The 20,937-nt window shown below is 43.2% G+C and overlaps 1 protein-coding gene across 1 annotated transcript in view; it reads right to left on the reverse strand.

Moving 5' to 3' along the window:
* The window catches only part of APLF (aprataxin and PNKP like factor), a 174,623-nt gene that overhangs the window by 39,388 nt on the left and 114,298 nt on the right, over positions 1-20,937 (reverse strand). The window contains exon 8 of the mRNA XM_056567904.1: positions 7,606-7,731. Coding sequence (XP_056423879.1) covers positions 7,606-7,731 — 126 coding nt within the window. The remainder of the gene's footprint in view (positions 1-7,605; positions 7,732-20,937) is intronic.

The raw sequence follows: 20,937 nt of genomic DNA on the forward strand, positions 1-20,937 counted from the left end.
ATACCATTTTGGAAACTAGACCCCTCGGGGAATGTAACATGGGATAAAGTTAACCTTAATACCCCACAGGTGTTTCACGACTTTTGCAAATGTAAAAAAAAAATACAAATTTTACCTAAATGCTTGTTTTCCCAAAAAATTTTTATTTTTAAAAAGTGTAATAGCAGAAAATACCCCTAAAAATTTGAAGCCCAATTTCTCCCGATTCAGAAAACACCCCATATGGGGGTGAAAAGTGCTCTGCTGGCGCACTACAGGTCTCGGAAGAGAAGGAGTCACATTTGGCTTTTTGAACGCAAATTTTTCTCTGGGGGCATGCCGCATTTAGGAAGCCCCTATGGTGCCAGGACAGCAAAAAAAAAACCCACATGGCATACCATTTTGGAAACTAGACCCCTCCGGGAACGTAACAAGGGGTTAAGTGAACCTTTATACCCCACAGGTGTTTCACGACTTTTGCATATGTAAAAAAATTTTTTTTTTTTACCTAAAATGCTTGTTTTCCCAAAAATTTTACATTTTAAAAAAGGGTAAAAGCAGAAAATACCCCCCAAAATTTGTAACACAATTTCTCCCGAGTACGGCGATACCCCATATGTGACCCTAAACTGTTGCCTTGAAATACGACAGGGCTCCAAAGTGAGAGCGCCATGCGCATTTGAGGCCTAAATTAGGGATTGCATAGGGGTGGACATAGGGGTATTCTACGCCAGTGATTCCCAAACAGGGTGCCTCCAGCTGTTGCAAAACTCCCAGCATGCCTGGACAGTCAACGGCTGTCCGACAATACTGGGAGTTGTTTTGCAACAGCTGGAGGCTCCGTTCTGGAAACAGTGGCGTACCAGACGTTTTTCATTTTTATTGGGGAGGGGAGGGGGGCTGTATAGGGGTATGTGTATATGTAGTGTTTTTTACTTTTTATTTTATTTTTTGTGTTAGTGTAGTGTAGTGTTTTTAGGGTCTAGTCGCACGGGCGGGGGTTCACAGTAGTTTCTCGCTGGCAATTTGAGCTGCAGCAGAAAGTTTGCGGCAGCTCAAATTTGCAGCCAGATACTTACTGTAATCCTCCGCCCATGTGAGTGTACCCTGTACGTTCACATTGGGGGGGACATCCAGCTGTTGCATAACTACAACTCCCAGCATGCCCGTTGGCTGTCGGTGACTGCTGAGAGTTGCAGTTTTGCAACAACTGTAGGCACACTGGTTATGTATCACTGAGTTTGTGACCTAACTCAGTGTTTCACAACCAGTGTGCCTCCAGCTGTTGCAAAACTACAACTCCCAGCATGTACGGTGCATGGTGTACGGTGACTGCTGAGAGTTGTAGTTTGCAACAGCTGGAGGCACACCGGTCGTGAAACACTGAGTTAGGTAAAAAAAAACTCTGAGTTTCACAACCAGTGTGCCTTCAGCTGTTGCAAAACTACAACTCTCAGCAGTCACCGACAGCCAACGGGCATGCTGGGAGTTGTAGTTATGCAACCAGCAGATGCACCACTACAACTCCCAGCATGCACTTTAGCTGTTTGTGCAAGCTGGGAGTTGTAGTTATACAACAGCTGAAGGTACACTTTTCCATAGAAAGAATGTGCCTCCAGCTGTTGCAAAACCATAAGTCCCAGTATGCCCATAAGGGAATGCTGGGAGTTGTGGTGGTCTGCCTCCTGCTGTTGCATAACTACAGCTCCCAGCATGCCCTTTTTGCATGATGGGAGCTGTTGCTAAGCAACAGCAGGAGGCTGTCACTCACCTCCAACGATCCAGACGCTGCAGGTCAGTCCCGCCACCGCAGCTGCTCCTGGGGCCCCGATCCCAACAGGGGTGCCGGGGATCGGGGTCCCCAGCACCCGGGGTGCACGTCCCACACCCGCTCACGTCCTCCAGAAGAGGGGCGGAGCGGGTGCGGGAGTGACACCCGCAGCAGGCGCCCTGATTGGTCGGCCGGTAATCCGGCCGACGAATCAGGGCGATCGTGAGGTGGCACCAGTGCCATCTCACCCCTGCAGGCTCTGGCTGTTCGGGGCCGTCAGAGACGGCCCCGAACAGCCAGTAATTCCGGGTCATCGGGTCACTGGAGACCCGATTGACCCGGAACCCGCAGATCGCTGGACTGAATTGTCCAGCGATCTGCGGCGATCGCCGACATGGGGGGGCATAATGACCCCCCTGGGCGATATGCCGGGATGCCTTCTGAACGATTTCAGCAGGCATCCGGCTCCGGTCCCCAACCGGCTAGCGGTGGGGGCCGGAATTCCCACGGGCGTATGGATACGCCCTCGGTCCTTAAGGACTCGGGATGCAGGGTGTATCCATACGCCCTATGTCCTGAAGAGGTTAAAGAAGAACTTCTGGAATATAAATAATTTTGGGGGGCTTTTACAGTGCAGCAAAGGCTCATTAACAAAAAAATAAAAATAATGCACCCAGATAGAAATGTTGGATTGCTGCAATACTTAGCACGCAGTTATGTCTCAGGCAGATACGGACGTAAATGTACGTCTTGGTGCAGCAGTACTTCGACGTACATTTATGTCCTATACATGACCGCGAGCATCGGAGCGATGCTCGGGTCATGCATGGCAGGTCCTGGCTGCTGATAGCAGCCAGGGACTCGCCAGTATTGGCCAACATTCACCCATTAAATGCTGTGATCAATACCGATCACGGCATCTGCGGCAGTGAGGCAACAGATTTGGCTGATCTCAGCACGGCTGCAGGGATAAGATCAGCTAACATGGAGGACAGAGGTTCTCTTACCTGCCTTCTCCGCCTCCCCGGCATCTTCTGCCCTGATCTGCCTTCCAGCAGACCAGAGCAGAAGAACGCCGATAATACTGTCATTTTAAAATTTTTGGCTCTATACACCACCATAGTGGATTTGAAATGAAACGAACAAGATGTGATTTAACTCCAGACTGTTAGCTTTAATTTGAGGGTATTTACATCCCAATCAGGTGAACATTGTAGGAATTACAACAGTTTGCATATGTGCCTTCCACTTGCTAAGGGACCAAAAGTAATGGGACAATTGGCTTCTCAGCTGTTCCATGTCCAGGTGTGTGTTATTCCCTCATTATCCCAATTAGAATCAGCAGATAAAAGGTCTAGAGTTCATTTCAAGTGTGCTATTTACATTTGGAATTTGTTGCTGTCAACTCTCAAGATGAGACCCAAAGAGCTGTCACTATCCGTGAAGCAAGCCATCATTAGGCTGAAAAAACAAACCCATCAGAGAGATAGCCAGAACATCAGGTGTGGTCAAAACAACAGTTTGGAACATTCTTAAAAAGAAGGAAGGCATTGGTGAGCTCAGCAACACCAAAAAGACCCGGAAGACCAAGGAAAACAACTGTGGAGCATGACCAAAGAATTCTTTCCCTGGTGAAGAAAACCCCTTTACAACAGTTGGCCAGATCAAGAACACTCTCCAGGAGGTAGGCGTATGTGTGTCAAAGTCAGCAATCAAGAGAAGACTTCACCAGAGTGAATACAGCGGTTTCACCACAAGATGGAAACCATTGGTGAGCCTCAAAAACAGGAAGGCCAGATTAGAGTTTGCCAAACAACATCCAAAAAAGCCTTCACAGTTCTGGAACAACATCCTATGGACAGATGAGACCAAGATCAACTTGTACCAGAGTGATGGGAAGAGAAGAGTATGGAGACGCTGGGCTGTTGCTCTCCCAGCAAGATCCTCACACGGGGAGGGGAACAGTGGCTGTGAAGCCAGACAGAAATCATGTGGTGTTTGTCTTCCAGGAGCGTGGGGGCAAGTCTCAGTGAAGGCTTTGCAGAAAGACAAGGTGGACCTGAGAATGACGTCTTTCTCTCACTCCCTGCATATAAGTTACAGCAGAAAAAGCAAAACTGCTCTATATAGCTAATGAATGATATTTAGACAAATAAATAGGTTGGTGAGAAGGAAATGATGGGCTATGGTTTTAGTTCCCCGGAGTACCCGTTTGATCTCAAGAACCTGTCTATTCAGAGAAAAGAGCATGGGGGGGGGGGGGGGGGGGGGCGGATAAGCTGCTTATGACTAAGAGATAACAAATATATCAAGCCTGTCTTGTTTAAAAAAGTTAGGAGCATTTATAGACTATAGTAGCACTGGATTCTTCTTGTACAATAGAAGAATGTTTCTGAATAACATTTGTATTAATATTTATAAATGTTTTACTACTTCTAGTCAGGCTTGGGAAGGTTTCATTGCAGACTGCAATGTTTACCACCCAGGGAGTTTATTTGTCATGTAACAGTCCAAACCTGTCATATAAACACCAGTCTGGGAACAAATAATTTAGTATATGTGTAAGTGGCACATTTCCTGATGCAAAATTTTATATCATAGAAACAACAACAACTTATTGAAGATATACTCTATAATATTTGTAGCAACAGCAAATAACAAGGAACAGAATATCGTGCGGTGCAAAACTAATGAACATACACGCAGCAGAAGCCTTCATTTACAGTTAAATGTACAGAGGTTTCTGTTATATATATGCACACAGCCTACAATTCTTCTTTCATGTGATAATTCATATATATATATATATATATATATATATATATATATATATATAAATAAAAAAAAATTAAGATATAGAAGATACATACAGTACAGACCAAAAGTTTGAACACACCTTCTCATTCAAAGAGTTTTCTTTATTTTCATGACTATGAAAATTGTAGATTCACACTGAAGGCATCAAAACTATGAAGTAACACATGTGGAATTATATACATAACAAAAAAGTGTGAAACAACTGAAAATGTGTAATATTCTAGGTGGAAAGTGTCCCCAAGTGCAGTCACAAAAACCATCAAGAGCTACAAAGAAACTGGCTCACATGCGGACCGCCCCAGGAAAGGAAGACCAAGAGTCACCTCTGCTGCGGAGGATAAGTTCACCCGAGTCACCAGCCTCAGAAATCGCAGGTTAACAGCAGTTCAGATTAGAGACCAGGTCAATGCCGCACAGAGTTCTAGCAGCAGACACATCTCTAGAACAACTGATAAGAGGAGACTGTGTGAGGCCTTCATGGTAGAATATCTGCTAGGAAACCACTGCTAAGGACAGGCAACAAGCAGAAGAGACTTGTTTGGGCTAAAGAACACAAGGAATGGACATTAGACCAGTGGAAATCTGTGCTTTGGTCTGATGAGTCCAAATTTGAGATCTTTGGTTCCAACCACCGTGTCTTTGTGCAACGCAGAAAAGGTGAACGGATGGACTCTACAAGCCTGGTTCCCACCGTGAAGCATGGAGGAGGAGGTGTGATGGTGCTTTGCTGGTGACACTGTTGGGGATTTATTCAAAATTGAAGGCATACTGAACCAGCATGGCTACCACAGCATCTTGCAGCGGCATGCTATTCCATCCGATTTGCGTTTAGTTGGACCATCATTTATTTTTCAACAGGACAATGACCCCAAACACACCTCCAGGCTGTGTAAGGGCTATTTAACCAAGAAGGAGAGTGATGGGGTGCTGCGCCAGATGACCTGGCCCCCATAGTTACCAGACCTGAACCCAATGAAGGCAAAAGGGCCAACAAGTGCTAAGCATCTCTGGGAACTCCTTCAAGACTGTTGGAAGACCATTTCAGGTGACTACCTCTTGAAGCTCATCAAGAGAATGCTAAGAGTGTGCAAAGCAGTAATCAAAGCAAAAGGTGGCTACTTTGAAGAACCTAGAATATGACATATTTTCAGTTTCACACTTTTTTGTTATGTCTATAATTCCACATGTGTTACTTCATAGTTTTGATGCCTTCAGTGTGAATCTACAATTTTCATAGTCATGAAAATAAAGAAAACTCTTTGAATGAGGTGTGTCCAAACTTTTGGTTTGTACTGTTAACATGTATTACTGACTTATGAAAAAACTATAAAGTACTGTTGCATCATTATATAAAATTTTTCATATCATATTTTTAAAGTGTAACTACATTGGTACGTCAACAGGATTCCTGTTTAAATCTCCTGGCAACTTGGTAGCCTAAGACTTGCTTGCTGCTTAAGGGATCAGGATGCCGATTTGCAAAAAAAAAATTCCATACACATACATGCTGCCAGACCAACATCGGAGATACGTTTTAAATAGTTTCCTTTTACAGTGGTGCAAATCCACTTTATTGCTATAGAGTTAAAGGGGTACTCCAGTGGAAAACAGAGGAAGTTCTTTTCTTTTTGAATTTCTTTTCTGTCTGACCACAGTGCACTCTGCTGACACCTCTGTCCATGTCAGGAACTGTCCAGAGCAGGAGCAAATCCCCATAGAAAACCTCTCCTGCTCTGGACAGTTCCTGACATGGACAAGAGGTGTCAGCAGAGAGCACTGTGGTCAGACAGAAAAGAACAACTCAACTTCCTCTGTATGATACAGCAGATGATAAGTACTGGAAGGGTTAAGATGTTTTAATAGAAGTCATTTACAAATCTGTTTAACTTTATTCCACCAGTTGATTAAAAAAAAAAAAAAAAAAGTTTTCCACTGGAGTACTCCTTTAAATGAAAACATTTCAGTTGCCTGCAGTTAGCAGTATGTGGAGCTTACTAAGGCTGCATTCACATCTGATTGTATGCTGCAGATATATAATGGCAAGCAGTCAGAAAGGTTTGACGGTAAGCCTATTGACTTTAATGGATTGAGGCTTTAATGGATTGAAGCCATTGTTATAGAATGTAATATTACATATCGCAGGGCGTTCTGGCTATTAGTGCAAAGATTCAGTATGAGCAGCCTGCAGCATGGATCTATTTAGAAAAAAGTTTACATGCTGGCTCCCTACAGTCACCACTATAGCAAGCTTAGATCATAATGTATACTGTTACATATTGAACATAGGACAATATGCAGCAAGCTCTTAAGCCAGGGCTGTATTTCTTACATGTTAAAGTGTACCTTCAATAACAAACAACTCTCCATAAATCAGTACAAGAAGCAAAGTAGATACTTTGTTATATATTCAGCAAGAAAGGTAAAATCCAGCATGATGTTCTTTATTCTAAAAAGTCTCAGATCATCTATCTGTACCTGCACTGTTCATATTTAAAAATAAGAGCAAGGGTCCTAGTGTGTCTATGCTGAGGTTTTTAGGGGCTTCTGGCCTCTAGTGACGTCACTTCTTCTGGGACATGGACAATGTCATTGTGCATATCCTGTAGGTAGGGAAAGATCATGGTTGGCCTCTTAAAAAAAAAGCTAGAAAAGATGCCAAGGACTGCAGGAGAACCCAATGTTTTTATTGAGTCAAAAGTATTCGGAAGAAACGTGTGGTCATCATTGGCTGAACCACCATAAGTGTCTTTAAATGCGTCAAACTAAATTATCAGTAATTACAAAATGAAGACATTTAACTTTGACATCTTGATGTTTTTCCCCGAGACACATAGAAAGTAACAAGTTAAAAGAACGATATATACTTAGACACAGAATAAAGCACTATCGTTATTGCTCTCCTGCACACATTCTGAAAGGTGTATTAGATGCTCAGAAACGACAAAGATGTCTTTCACCCCTTTGCTGAATAGAGCTGAATTGGTAGGAAGGTGTCTCTCCGTGACATAAAGCAAACGTATCAAGTGTTCTGCTCTTACCTGTAACAATCTGTACCATAGGGACACTCCGGTCTGTCATCACTGTCATCCTGACTCCCATTCTCTACATCACAGTAATCGCTATCTCCTGGGTGACTGAATTCTTGGAAGTGAACAGGGTTTTTTCTAGAAATGAAGAGAAAACAAACATTTGGTATAAGTATAAAGAAGTGCAAAAGTGATGTGGACAGAATTTCAGATTATCTGCAGAATAAGTACGGTATACATTGGGAGGATTTATTCATGTGCAGCTCCAAAGGATGCTTCTGGGTATGTGCTGCTATATAGAAATGCAGTGTCAGACCATCCCCATAGGCTATAATGTGCATACCCTTTTTGCACAATGCCACTGTGTGGCATGGCACTGCATGCAAGCCTATTCTATACACTTGAAACAAATGCTTTGAATTCTACCAACCCAACTTAATAGAGGTCCAACAGACACTCCTTTGGCATCCACTGGGTAAATAAGGGCCTTTCATATTGTGTTTGGAGCTTTCCCAATGCATGCACTAAACTGGTGGCGAAAAACAGATATTGCCATATGACCTGTCAAGGAGAAAGACCTGTTCACATGGAGAATCTAACCCAGTGTTTCCCAACCAGTGTGCCTCCAGCTGTTGCAAAACTACAACTCCCAGCATGCCCGGACAGCCTTTGGCTGTCCGGGCATGCTGGGAGTTGTAGTTTTGCAACAGCTGGAGGCACACTGGTTGGGAAACACTGATCTAACCAATGAACCAGCAAAAAAGAAAAGCAAGCACATGTCCATTCAGAAGTATGCAACAACTGACATTTTAGATATATTTTTGCGAGTACAATTGCCAAGCTTAAAAGGGTACTCCACCCACAGGCATCTTATCCCCTAGCCAAAGGATAAGGGATAAGATGTCTGATCACGAGGGCCCTGCTGCTGGGAGCCCACGTGATCTCCCTGACGCACCTGGCATTCTAAACAGTAGGTTTCCGCGAGTGGAGATATCACATCTTGCCATGCCCCCTCGTGAAGCCACGCCCACTCCAATCATGTCTATGGGAGGGGGCGTGACGGTACACAGCGGATAAGAGGTCTGTGGGTGGAGTAGCCCTTTAACTACAATAAGACATTAATCTAATACTCTCAAACTCAGGGAATCTGCAAGACAACACAAGCTGTTTAACAACGGGCACTTAAAAAGGCAATTCTGAATGGATACATGAAAACTTTTCAGAAAGAACACATCTCTGGTTGATACCAAATGGATGAATACACAGGGAAATGAAGATAGAAAAACACTAATGAAGACACAATTGAAACACAAGGTTACATAGAAGAGCACAACCAGAGAGCGAAACTGGTGAGAGATAGAAAGAATGAGAAGAATAAGATAAATCTATAGGCTTTATATACAAGGCACAGGCCGATTGTATCTATACATGGTGGAAGTCACTTAGACAAATAGTATGGTCACATATTGTGAATTATCATGATGATATCAGCCAGTCAATCTGAAGACCGGCACGGTGCAATGTTATACATTCCACTGCTGATAACCGATCACCATTCACATTAATAAAATGCAGCAAACAACTTAGCTCATACCTAAAAATACCATGTGCCCTCACTCATTAACATTATGAGGGAGATAAGTATAACTACAAACATCACAAATACAAAGAAATCTCTATCACACACTGTAAACCAGTCACAAGAACCTTCTCTCAGATTAGCAGATCTATTTGATACTACTAAAAATGGGAGTATGGATATATAAAAGACAACTAACACGTCAAGTTGAAAATACAGCCATTTATGGAAGAATAAAAGGACAGAATATATTACAATATTACTACATAGGTATTATGTATGTAGCAGTAATGATATTCTATTGTGTTAACCTTAGATCATTTATCCCCTATCCAAAGGATAGTAGATAATAGGGATCAACCGATTATCGGTTTTGCCGATATTATCGGCCGATAATCACAATTTTGGGCATTATCGGTATCAGCAATTACCTTGCCGATAATGCCCCTGCCCCCTCACCGCGACCTCCTATGTCGACCTCCTATCCCGACCTGTAATATGTGTACCAGGTATTGAAATATCTCCAGCAGTACAGAAGTTATGTGAGAACATACATTTCCCATTGATTTGCATAGGACTTTAAAACAAAAACCCCGACCCTCACAAATGGGGGTAGTTAAGGGTTAAATTAACTATCCTATATTTTAAGTGGATATATAAGTAACATGTGACCAAGTATTATCGAAATATCTCATCAAGCCGTTTGGAAGTTATGCAGTAACATATATTTCCCATTGACTTGTATAGGACTTTAAACATAAACCCCGCCCCTGGCAAATGGGGGTGAGTAAGGGTTAAATCACCTATCCTATGTTTGTTGCTGACATATAAGTAACACGTGTGCCAAGTTTCATGTTAATATCTTTAGCCGTTTGGAAGTTTTTGTGGAACATACACACATATATACATACATACATACACACACACGTTGAGTTTTATATATATATAGATAATAGAGAAAATAAATGATAACAAACTTTATATGGAAGTGACTGAACAACAGGAACACTGCCAGGTTATGCAAAGGGTGATACGTAGTGGAGGCATAAACAATAGAAATCAGAAAATGTGAAAATGTGTAGTGAGAGAAGTAACGGGACAGCAGGCCAGGTAAATGGCTATTGGAAATAAAACAAGAGACTCTAGGGACCAAACATGACAACCTGCGGAAACAATGAAGGAGATCTCATGAAGGAGTCTGCAAGCTCCAGGTTGCAATAACAATATGTCTGATGTAGACAGTAGGAGGGACGGGGAAACATGAGGGAGAGAACTAAACATCACGTTCAACAAGACTATATGAGCGGATGGTATGCAACTTGGGAAGAAGAGAGGGGAAGAGGAAGGAAAAGGGATAGTACCCCGCTAGGCTGATCCTTAATTGGGGGGAGCAGAACAGTGCTGGCGGGTAAACATAGGATTAATTCCCCAATGTGGGGACAGCGCTGCGCTGATAATACATTCCCGAGGGGGAGGGGCCCAACCGGTATTGCGATATGGGGGAAAATTCATATCGTGCAGCCCAAAAAATTCAGTATTCGGTATGAACCGGTATACCGCCCAGCCCTATTACTAACTATTAATAATACTCCTTAAATGACAATTTTACTTATTACCCAAGACAACCATAGTTAACTTCTAGATTCACATTCATACGATCTCTAATTTATTTAGAGGGCCTTTGCATGCGAGCATTTCCATAAAAGATTTTCAAATCCCGCATCACTCCTTCCACACCGAGGACATTCAGCAGAGGCTCTCACACCACATTTAAAGAGACTCTCAGGTGTATAATATAGTCTATGAATAACTTTATATTGGATAATTTTATGATTCTCATTTAGGGAAACAATTTTTGAATTTCATTACAGTGTAGTATTCCATTAAACCTCAGATATTTCACCCATTTCTCTTTCCCATCTCTTCTTACTAAGAAAATCAACTAATAATTTTATAGAAAAAAAGATTGACTTTTAGTGATATTACCCATAAGTGTTTCCAACAAATAATGTGATTTTACTAATAACCTATCTTTATTCGTAGTGGCACAAAATGCGTGTTTAATTTGATAAAATTGAAAACGACAACTTTTCCTTTAACCCATACAACTTTCCTTTAACCCAAGTCGAATATCCACCAATTTTGAAAAATTCTATAACATTTTTATTAAATTATTATTTAACAGTGTAAAAAAGGGAAGACTTCACTTTACACCTAACAGAATTTTAACTTTACCCCAAGACTAATAAATATTAGAGTAGGATACTTACGACCCACCTTTTTTGTAGTCAAATTAGTTTCCAACAGTTCCATAAAATTTACATCCTCTAAATTTTGTCTATCCCTTAAATATAGGAACCAACCCAACCTCATTAACTATAAACCTCAAATGTGACGCTAAAGAATTCAGCCTAAAATTTGGGATTGAGAGCCCTCCTAACCTCCTTGGAATCATCAAATATTTTAGTTTAATATGGACCCTCTTTCTTCCCGATATAAGGGAATTCAGAAGCCTGTCATTTTTTTTAAGCCAAATTTCCTTGATAGGAACTGGAGATGCATTAACACCCTGCTGCAGATTTTTAACAAACAGTAGAATATCATCTACACATACAAGAACTTTTAAGAGAGTACCTCTTAGTACAAATCCTTTATAGGGAACTATGGGCGATATTTACCAAAACCTGTGTAGGTTATTGAAGGGGTTAGGACAATTTATAGTGCTCCCACGGCTAGGATTGACATCAATGGGGAACTTACCCCTAGCTTCAGGTTAGAAAGAGGAACCAGGCAGGGCTGTCCCTTGTCCCCCCTGCTATTTGCGCTTTTTGTGGAGCCCCTGGCGGGGCGGATAAGAGTCAATAATAGCCAGCCTGGTTTTGGAATTAAGGAGGGAGGGGAAAAAATTCTGTTATATGCAGATGATATTGTTTTATTTATTAAAGACCCCTTGGTGCAGGTCCCGAGGGTAATTGAGGAAGTGGAGGAGTTTGGCAGGCACTCAGGTTTAAGTATCAACTGGAGTAAGTCGGTTTTGTTACCCCTTGACAGTAAAATAATAATAATTTGGGAGGGTAATAATAATTTGCTTTAAAGTGAAATGTTATGATTGCTATTTTTTGTGAAAAACATAATAAAACGTTATTTAAAAAAAAATAAACCTGTGTAGGGGAAGAGTGAAACCGTTGCCCATAGCAACCAATCATATTGCTTCTTTAATTTTTAAAGAAGTACAAAATAAGCAATCTGATTGGTTGCTATGGGCGACTGCACAACTTTTCCCCTACACAGGTTTTGATAAATCTCCACCTATATCTTTTAGCAAAAGTACCAGAGGTTCCACAAATAATAAACAAAGGAAAGGGGAGAAAGGACATCCCTTTCTTGTTCCTTTGTGTAATTGAAAGCTTTCTGTTAGATCTTCATTAATACAAACATTTATCACAGATTGAAATAGAGAGATTTAATTAGGGATCGACCGATTATCGGTTTGGCCGATAATCACGATTTTGGACATTATCGGTATCGGCATTTACCTTGCCAATAATACCCCCGCCCAGAGACGACCGTCGCCGCCGCTGCCTCATTGCCTCCCCCCATTCTCTGGCCACATGTCGCTGCCCCATTGCCTCCCCCCCCCATCCTCTGCCCACATACCGCCGCTGCCCCATCGCCTCCCCCCATCCCTGGTGTTATAATTACCTGTTCTCGGCGTTCGCGATCCTTCTGGCTCCTGCGCTGTTGCTATGCGCTTCGCAATGACTAACAGGTAATTATAACACCGGGGATGGGGGGAGGCGATGGGGCGGCGGCGGTATGTGGGCAGAGGATGGGGGGCGGCGGCGGTATGTAGGCAGAGGATGGGGGGGCAGCGGCGGTATGTGGGCAGAGGATTGGGGGGGGGGGCAGAGGCGATGGGGCAACGGTGGTGGTTAGACTCAGGACCCCAGGACAGGCAGGGGGAGAGAAGCGGGTGACGGCTGCGGTCTCTGGCCCGGAAAAAGCAGCTGTAGTTCATTGATTTAAAGCGCCTGCTTTAAATCATTGATCTGCAACAGCTTCTGCCCCGGGGGATTGGGGCGGTTTGAAATAGCCGATAACTTATACCGGATTATTAGTGACTAATTATCGGTATCGGCCCTAAAAAAATCGATATCGGTCGATCCCTAGTTTTATTCATACAAAAAATTTTGGCCCAATTCCCAATCTATCAAGAATTTTCCCCAGAAAGGGCCACTCCAACTTGTTGAAGGCCTCAGCTGCATCGAGCAACAGGATGGAGTGCCACAGTCTGATAGGAAAGGAGAAAGCACAGAGGAGTCCTATCAGACAGGAGAGAGCACAGAGGAGTCCTATCAGACAGGAGAGAGCACAGAGGAGTCATATCATACAGAGCACAGAGGAGTGCTATCAGACAGGAGAGAGCAAAGAGGAGTCCTATCAGACAGGAGAGAGCACAGAGGAGTCCTACCGGACAGGAGAGAGCACAGAGGAGTCCTTTCAGACAGGAGAGAGTACAGAAGAGTGCTATCAGACAGGAGAGAGTACAGAGGAGTGCTATCAGACATGAGAGAGGACAGAGGAGTGCTATCAGACAGGAGAGAGCACACAGGAGTGCTGACAGGAGAGAGCACAGAGGAGTGCTATCAGACAGGAGAGAGCACAGAGGAGTGCCATCAGACAGGAGAGAGCACAGAGGAGTGCCATCAGACAGGAGAGAGCACAGAGGAGTACCATCAGACAGAAGAGAGCACAGAGGAGTGCTATCAGACAGGAGAGAGCACAGAGGAGTGCTATCAGGCAGGAGAGAGAACAGAGGAGTGCTATCAGGCAGGAGAGAGCACAGAGGAGTGCTATCAGGCAGGAGAGAGCACAGAGGAGTGCTATCAGGCAGGAGAGAGCACAGAGGAGTGCTATTAGGCAGGAGAGAGGACAGAGGAGTGCTTTCAGGCAGGAGAGAGCACATAGGAGTGCTATCAGACAGGAGAGAGCACAAAGGAGTTCTATCAGACAGGAGAGCGCACAGAGGAGTACTATTAGACAGGAGAGAGCACAGAAGAGTGCTATAAGGCAGGAGAGAGCACAGAGGAGTCCTACCAGGCAGGAGAGATCACAGGGGAGTGCTATTAGACAGGAGAGAGCCAGAGGAGTCCAATCAGACAGAGAGAGCACAGAGGAGTACTATCAGACAGGAGAGAGCACAGAGGAGTCCAATCAGACAGGAGAGAGCACAGAGGAGTGCTATCAGACAGGAGAGAGCACAGAGGAGTCCTACCGGACAGGAGAGAGCACAGAGGAGTCCTTTCAGACAGGAGAGAGTACAGAAGAGTGCTATCAGACAGGAGAGAGTACAGAGGAGTGCTATCAGACAGGAGAGAGCACAGAGGAGTCCTATCGGACAGGAGAGAGCACAGAGAAGTCCTATCAGACAGGAGAGAGCACAGATGAGTGCTATCAGGCAGGAGAGAGAACAGAGGAGTGCTATCAGGCAGTAGAGAGCACAGAGGAGTGCTATCAGGCAGGAGAGAGCACAGAGGAGTGCTATCAGGCAGGAGAGAGCACAGAGGAGTTCTATCAGGCAGGAGAGAGCACAGAGGAGTGCTATCAGACAGGAGAGAGCACAAAGGAGTTCTATCAGACAGGAGAGCGCACAGAGGAGTACTATTAGACAGGAGAGAGCACAGAGGAGTGCTATTAGACAGGAGAGATCACAGAGGAGTCCAATCAGACAGGAGAGAGCACAGAGGAGTACTATCAGACAGGAGAGAGCACAGAGGAGTCCAATCAGACAGGAGAGAGCACAGAGGAGTGCTATCAGACAGGAGAGAGCACAGAGGAGTACTAGCCCTCCCTCACTTACTGGACTTTGTCCATGCCTGTGCTTCAGTTTGGACAAAGCCATGATTTTATGAGCTATGATTTCTATAAAAAAGGAAATACTATTTTCTTATGAAGTATATTAGAAAATGTTATGTTTTGCCAGTCCATAGACATCCGTGCATGTTCCTGTAGACTGAATTAGACTGAATATTTCTTGGATATATTTAGGAAATCTGCAGCAGACAAGCCGTTAGATATTAAATACTGAAGTAACTATTAACATTCCACTAACTTTATGTGTTCTGTTCTATAAATGCAAGTAAATAAACTCAACTATCTACACAAAACTTAATACAAAGTAAAAAATACTACTTTGTCATTCGATTATTAGATTAGCCTTTACAGCTGCAGGTCCTCCTGGTCTTCTGCAGTCTGGAAATATTATTACAGGTCATTGTGTCTCTGCCTTAGTTTTTATATTCATCTAATAATAAATGCATCTTAATGGTCTATTCACACATACAGTATTCTGCGCAAATTTGATGCACAGGATTTTCTTCTGCAGATTTCAATGTAAACAGAATGACTAAACACACCTTGAAATCCTGCGCATCAAATCTGCGCAGAATACTGTACGTGTGAATAGACCCTAAAGGGGTATTCCAGTGGATTTTTTTATTTTTATTAACTAACTGGTGCCAAAAAGTTAAACAGATTAGTTAATTACTTTGATTTTAATACTTCCAGTACTTATCGGCTGCTGTATGCTACAGAGGAAGTTATAAAGTTATTTTTCTGCCTGACCACAGTGCTCTCTGCTGACACCTCTGTCCATGCCAGGAACTGTCCGGAGCAGGAGCAAATCCCCATAGTAAACCTATCCTGCTCTAGACAAGATTTTTAGAAGTAATTTACAAATCTGTTTAACTTTCTGGCACCAGTTTATTAGAAAAATATAGTTTTCCACTAGAGTACCCCTTTAACCCCTTAACGACCAAGGATGTATATTTACGTCCACGGCCGGCTCCCGATCTGTGAAGCGGGCTCAGAAGCTGAGCGCGCTTCGTATCTGCGGGGTCCTGGTTACTCTCAGCAACTGGGACCCGTTGCTAATACCAGACATTGCCGATCGGGCTGATGTCTGTTTTTAACCCTTTAGATACCGCGATCAAAGTTGATCGCGGCATCTAAAACGGGAGAATATGCTGCCGGTTAGATCAGCGGAGCTGTTCGAGACCGCCGCGGCATCCCGAACAGCTGAGAGGACAGTGGGAGGCTCCCTACCTGGGTCCACGCTGTCCGATTGGCATTTGGTTGCTCCAAGCCTGAGATCCAGGCTTGAGCAATCAAGTGCAGGTAACATTGATCATTGCTATGCTATGGCATAGCATTGATCAGTGCCTGCAATCAGTGTAATGCATGTTATAGCCCCCTAAAAGGTGAGGAGGTAAAAACGAAAGTGCAAAAACGCTTGGTCCTTAAGGGGTTAAGGCCCCATCCACATATGTATCACTGCATCTGTCACAAAAACCATCACATTTGACAAGAAGAATAGCGTTGCTCTATCTTTCTCTTTACAAGGACAGAACCACACAAATTCATTAGTACTAAAGTGTATTGTACAAGCTATAAAGATTGAACTGCATTTACATCCGATAGGAGTACTTCAGCAAAAGAAAGTAAAATAACGTTTTTAAAAATATATATAAAAAAATATATAAAAAATAAATACATTTCATCATCTAAAAAAAGAAACAAAAAATAAACATAATTGCTGTCAATCACCACCCACTTAAAGGGGTATTCCGCCCACATCCAAAGCATAGGGGATAAGATGTCTGATCACGTGCCCCATGCAGCATCTGTGCTTGACGTCACGCCACGCACCCAGACATGAATGGAGGGGGTGTGGCGGCCCCGGAAACCTAGCGTTCTAAACATACTGTTTAGCATGCCGGATGCTGCACGGAGAGTCCAATAAGATGTCTGTGGGCGGAGTACCCCTTTAGCTCTCCCAGATTAAAATAAACAAATGATAAGTTAACTTGGAAATTCTCCCACAAAACTATATATCATTCTGTTAAGCTCCTCCTGCTCTATAACATGATGCCTGCAGATAGCACTGTATTGTCATTGTGACAGGTTTCCTTTTACGTTCTCTGATGCTAAAGTTTTCTGTTGACGTTGTTTCTTTCATCACTAGAAACCATAACAAGTTTGGCTGAACTTAGATTCTTCAATTACCATAACGCCATAATGTGGTTTTTACGGGCTGGCAAACTACTGATAGCATTACCTCCTAGCTGACAGACACTGATCTACTATAATATAAGCCGTTTTTACTTGGAGAGGAAACTGCTGAACAGTCATATCTACATGGTTATCCTTGGTGTGAAAATCAATAGGATCAAATAATTGCTTTGGAGTCGATAAAACTAATTACAATTTATAACAATAATTTAACTGTAATATACTACATTCACATATATCTGAATATCTCATAAACCCCTTAAAAACTGACGGCAAAGACCTTACATAATAATTGATATAAAAAAAATAAAATGAAATAAAAAACTAAAAAAGAAAGAGCTAATAATAATTCCCCCACTTCCCTTTCCTTACTCACTGGAAACATATTTACAATCTTTCCCACACCAGACCCGCTGACTACTCATATTCACTTGTTATTTTCCTATATGTCGGCTCTACCGCCACAGGGATATTTTCTACATTAGGGCTCCTTACTGTACTCTTGTATCAACAACAGACATACAGTGGTCCTCAAGTTTCAATATTAATTGGTTCCAGGACGACCATTGTATGTTGAAACCTTTGTTTGTTGAGACCATAACTCTATGGAAACCTGGTAATTGGTTCTGAAGCCCCAAAATGTCATCCAAAAATAGGAAAAAGTGAGCATTAAAGAAGACTAAGTAGATAACTAATTTAGATAAAGCAAGTCCTTACATATAAAAGTAAGAAAGATCTGCTGGGAGCTGTAATCACTGTCTATGTAGCGGACAGGAGCTTCTTCAGGGTCCAGTACAGTACACACAATGTCATAAAAAAGTAAAATGGAGCCGCCCTCACCTGGTGTCCAAAGGAGCAGCTAATCCTGGCACAGGTAAAGAGTAGTACAGAACATGTAATACCTCCCTGTACTGTAGGGGGCACTACCAGACAGGAATTCAGTGCATGCACTTCAGGAATACAGGGGTTTTACCAGTAAAATGTCCATTCTGATTGGTCAGTTTTTCCGGCCATTGACACGTTTCACAGATCTGGACTGTCCGTAGCATTGTATGTTGAGTCTGGTTTCAAGTTACAATTGTCCAGAAAAGACCATTGTATGTTAAAACTATTGTATGTTGAGGCCATTGTAAGTTGAGGGATCACTGTATATTGTTACAGTTTCTTTATCTGCATTGCATCATATAACAAGTCCTGTTGTATTGCATTCCTGTATAAAAACACAGAACGTGTGGACAGATAAGAACCATTTGGCCCATCTAGTCTGCCCAATATTCTGAATACTATGAATAGTCCCTGGCCCTATCATATATGAAGGATAGCCTTATACCTATCCCATGCATGCTCAAACTCCTTCACTATACTTGCAGCTACCACTTCTGCAGGAAGGCTATTCCTGCATCCACTACTCTTCAGGAAGTATTACTTTGCTGAGCGAGAAGTGGATACCTATCCTGTAGAAGTGGTAGCTGCATATATAGTGAACTCTGTTCAATGTATCGATATCCATCTGTAGGGTCTCACCAGTGCTCTGTACAGGGACATGAGCACTTTCCTCTACTTCTAATACCTCTCCCTATACACCTATGAGCACTTAAAAGGGGTTATCCAGAAAAAACTTTTTTTTATATATCAACTGGCTCCAGAAAGTTAAACAGATCTCTAAATTACTTCTATTAAAAAATCTTAATCCTTTCAGTACTTATGAAGCTGCTGAAGTTGAGTTGTTCTTTTGTCTAAGTGCTCTCTGATGACACCGGTCTCGGGAACTGTCCAGAGTAAAAGCAAATCCCCATAGCAAACCTCTTCTACTCTGTGCAATTACCGAGACAAGCAGAGATGTCAGCAGAGAGCACTGTTGCAAGACAGAAAAGAACAACTCAACTTCAGCGGCTGATAATTATTGGAAGGATTAAGATTTTTTAATAGAAATAATTTACAAATCTGTTTAACTTTCTGGAGCCAGTTGATATAAAAAAAAAAAATATTTTTTTCTTTCTGAAATACGCCTTTCACCTGTTAAGGACCCAGGATGTACGGGTTCGTCCTGACACCCTGGTACTTTAGGACCCAGGACGTACCTGTACGCCCGTGGGAATTTCGGTCCCCGCCGCGCACCGGGCGGGGACCGGGGTGTCTGCCGATATCGATCAGCAGGCACCCCTCGCAAATGCCCAGGGGGGGTCATCAGACCTCCCATGTCGGCGATCGCCGCAAATCGCCGGTGAATTCACACCGGCGATTTGCAGCTATTCTGGGTCATATGGGTCTATGGTGGCCCGGTGACCCGGAAAATAAGGGGGATCGGGGTTGTCCAAGACACCCACGATCCCCCTGAAGGGATAGGAGTGAGATGGCAGGGGTGCCACCCCTCCTATCCCTGCTATTGGTCGTCAGAAACGACGACAAATAGCAGATTGGGGGCGGGGGTTAACTTTCGGTTTCCCCATTCTGTCCACCCACAATAGGCCGGGCAGAACGGGGAAACCAGAGAACCGGACCTGAAGTCCACTTACCCATCAGTGGCGGCTGCGGGCAACGATGTCATGCGGCTGGCTCCCTGGATCCTACGGAAGCCGGTGAGTTGCCTAGCAACATCTGGAGGGCTACAGTTTGAGACCACTATACAGTGGTCTCTAAACTGTAGCCCTCCAGATGTTGCAAAACTGCATATCCCAGAATGCCCAAACAGCAAACAACTGTCTCGACATGCTGGGAGTTGTAGTTGCTTACCTCCAGCTGTTGCATAACTACATCTCCCAGCATGCCCTTCGGCGATCAGTACATGCTGGGAGTTGTAGTTTTGCAACAGCTGGAGGCACACTGGTTGGAAAATACTGAGTTAGGTAACAGAACCTAACTGAAGGTTTTCCAACCAGTGTGCCTCCAGCTGTTGCAAAAGTACAACTCACAGCATGCACGGAATGTCAGTACCTGGGAGTTGTAGTTTTGAAACCGCTGGAGGTTCGCCCTCCATGTGAATGTACAGGGTACATTCACACAGGCGGGTTTACAGTAAGTCTCCTGCTTGAAGTTTGAGCTGCGGCAAATTTTTCGCCGTGGCGCGAACTCCTAGCGGGAAACTCACTTTAAACCTCCGCCAGTGCGAATGTACCCTAAAAACACTACACTACACCAACACATAATAAAAGGGTAAAACACAATATATACACCCCCTTACACTGTCCCCCCCAATAAAAATTAAAAACTTATTGTATGGCAGTGTTTCCAAAACGGAGCCTCAAGCTGTTGCAAAACAACAACTCCCAGCATTTCCGGACAGCCACTGACTGTCCAGGCATACTGGGAATTTAGCAACAGCTGGAGGCACCCTGTTTGGGAATCACTGGCGTAGAATACCCCTATGTAATCCCTAATTTAGTCCTCAAATGCGCATGGCGCTCACTTCATAGCCATGTCGTATTTCAAGGAAACAGGTTAGGGCCACATATGGGGTATTTCTGTACTCGGGAGAAATTGCACTACAAATTTTGGGGGGCTTTTTCTCCTTTTACCCCTTCTGAAAAGGAAAAGTTGGGGGCTACACCAGCTTATTAGTGTTAAAAAATAAAAAAAATGTACACTAACATGGTAGTGTTGCCACATACTTTTTATTTTCACTAGTGTTAAAAGGAAAAAAAAGACCCCCAAAATTTATAACGCAATTTCTCATGAATACTTCTGAGAAATTCCCC

Source organism: Hyla sarda, chromosome 3, assembly GCF_029499605.1.
Source record: "Hyla sarda isolate aHylSar1 chromosome 3, aHylSar1.hap1, whole genome shotgun sequence".
Taxonomy (NCBI): domain Eukaryota; kingdom Metazoa; phylum Chordata; class Amphibia; order Anura; family Hylidae; genus Hyla; species Hyla sarda.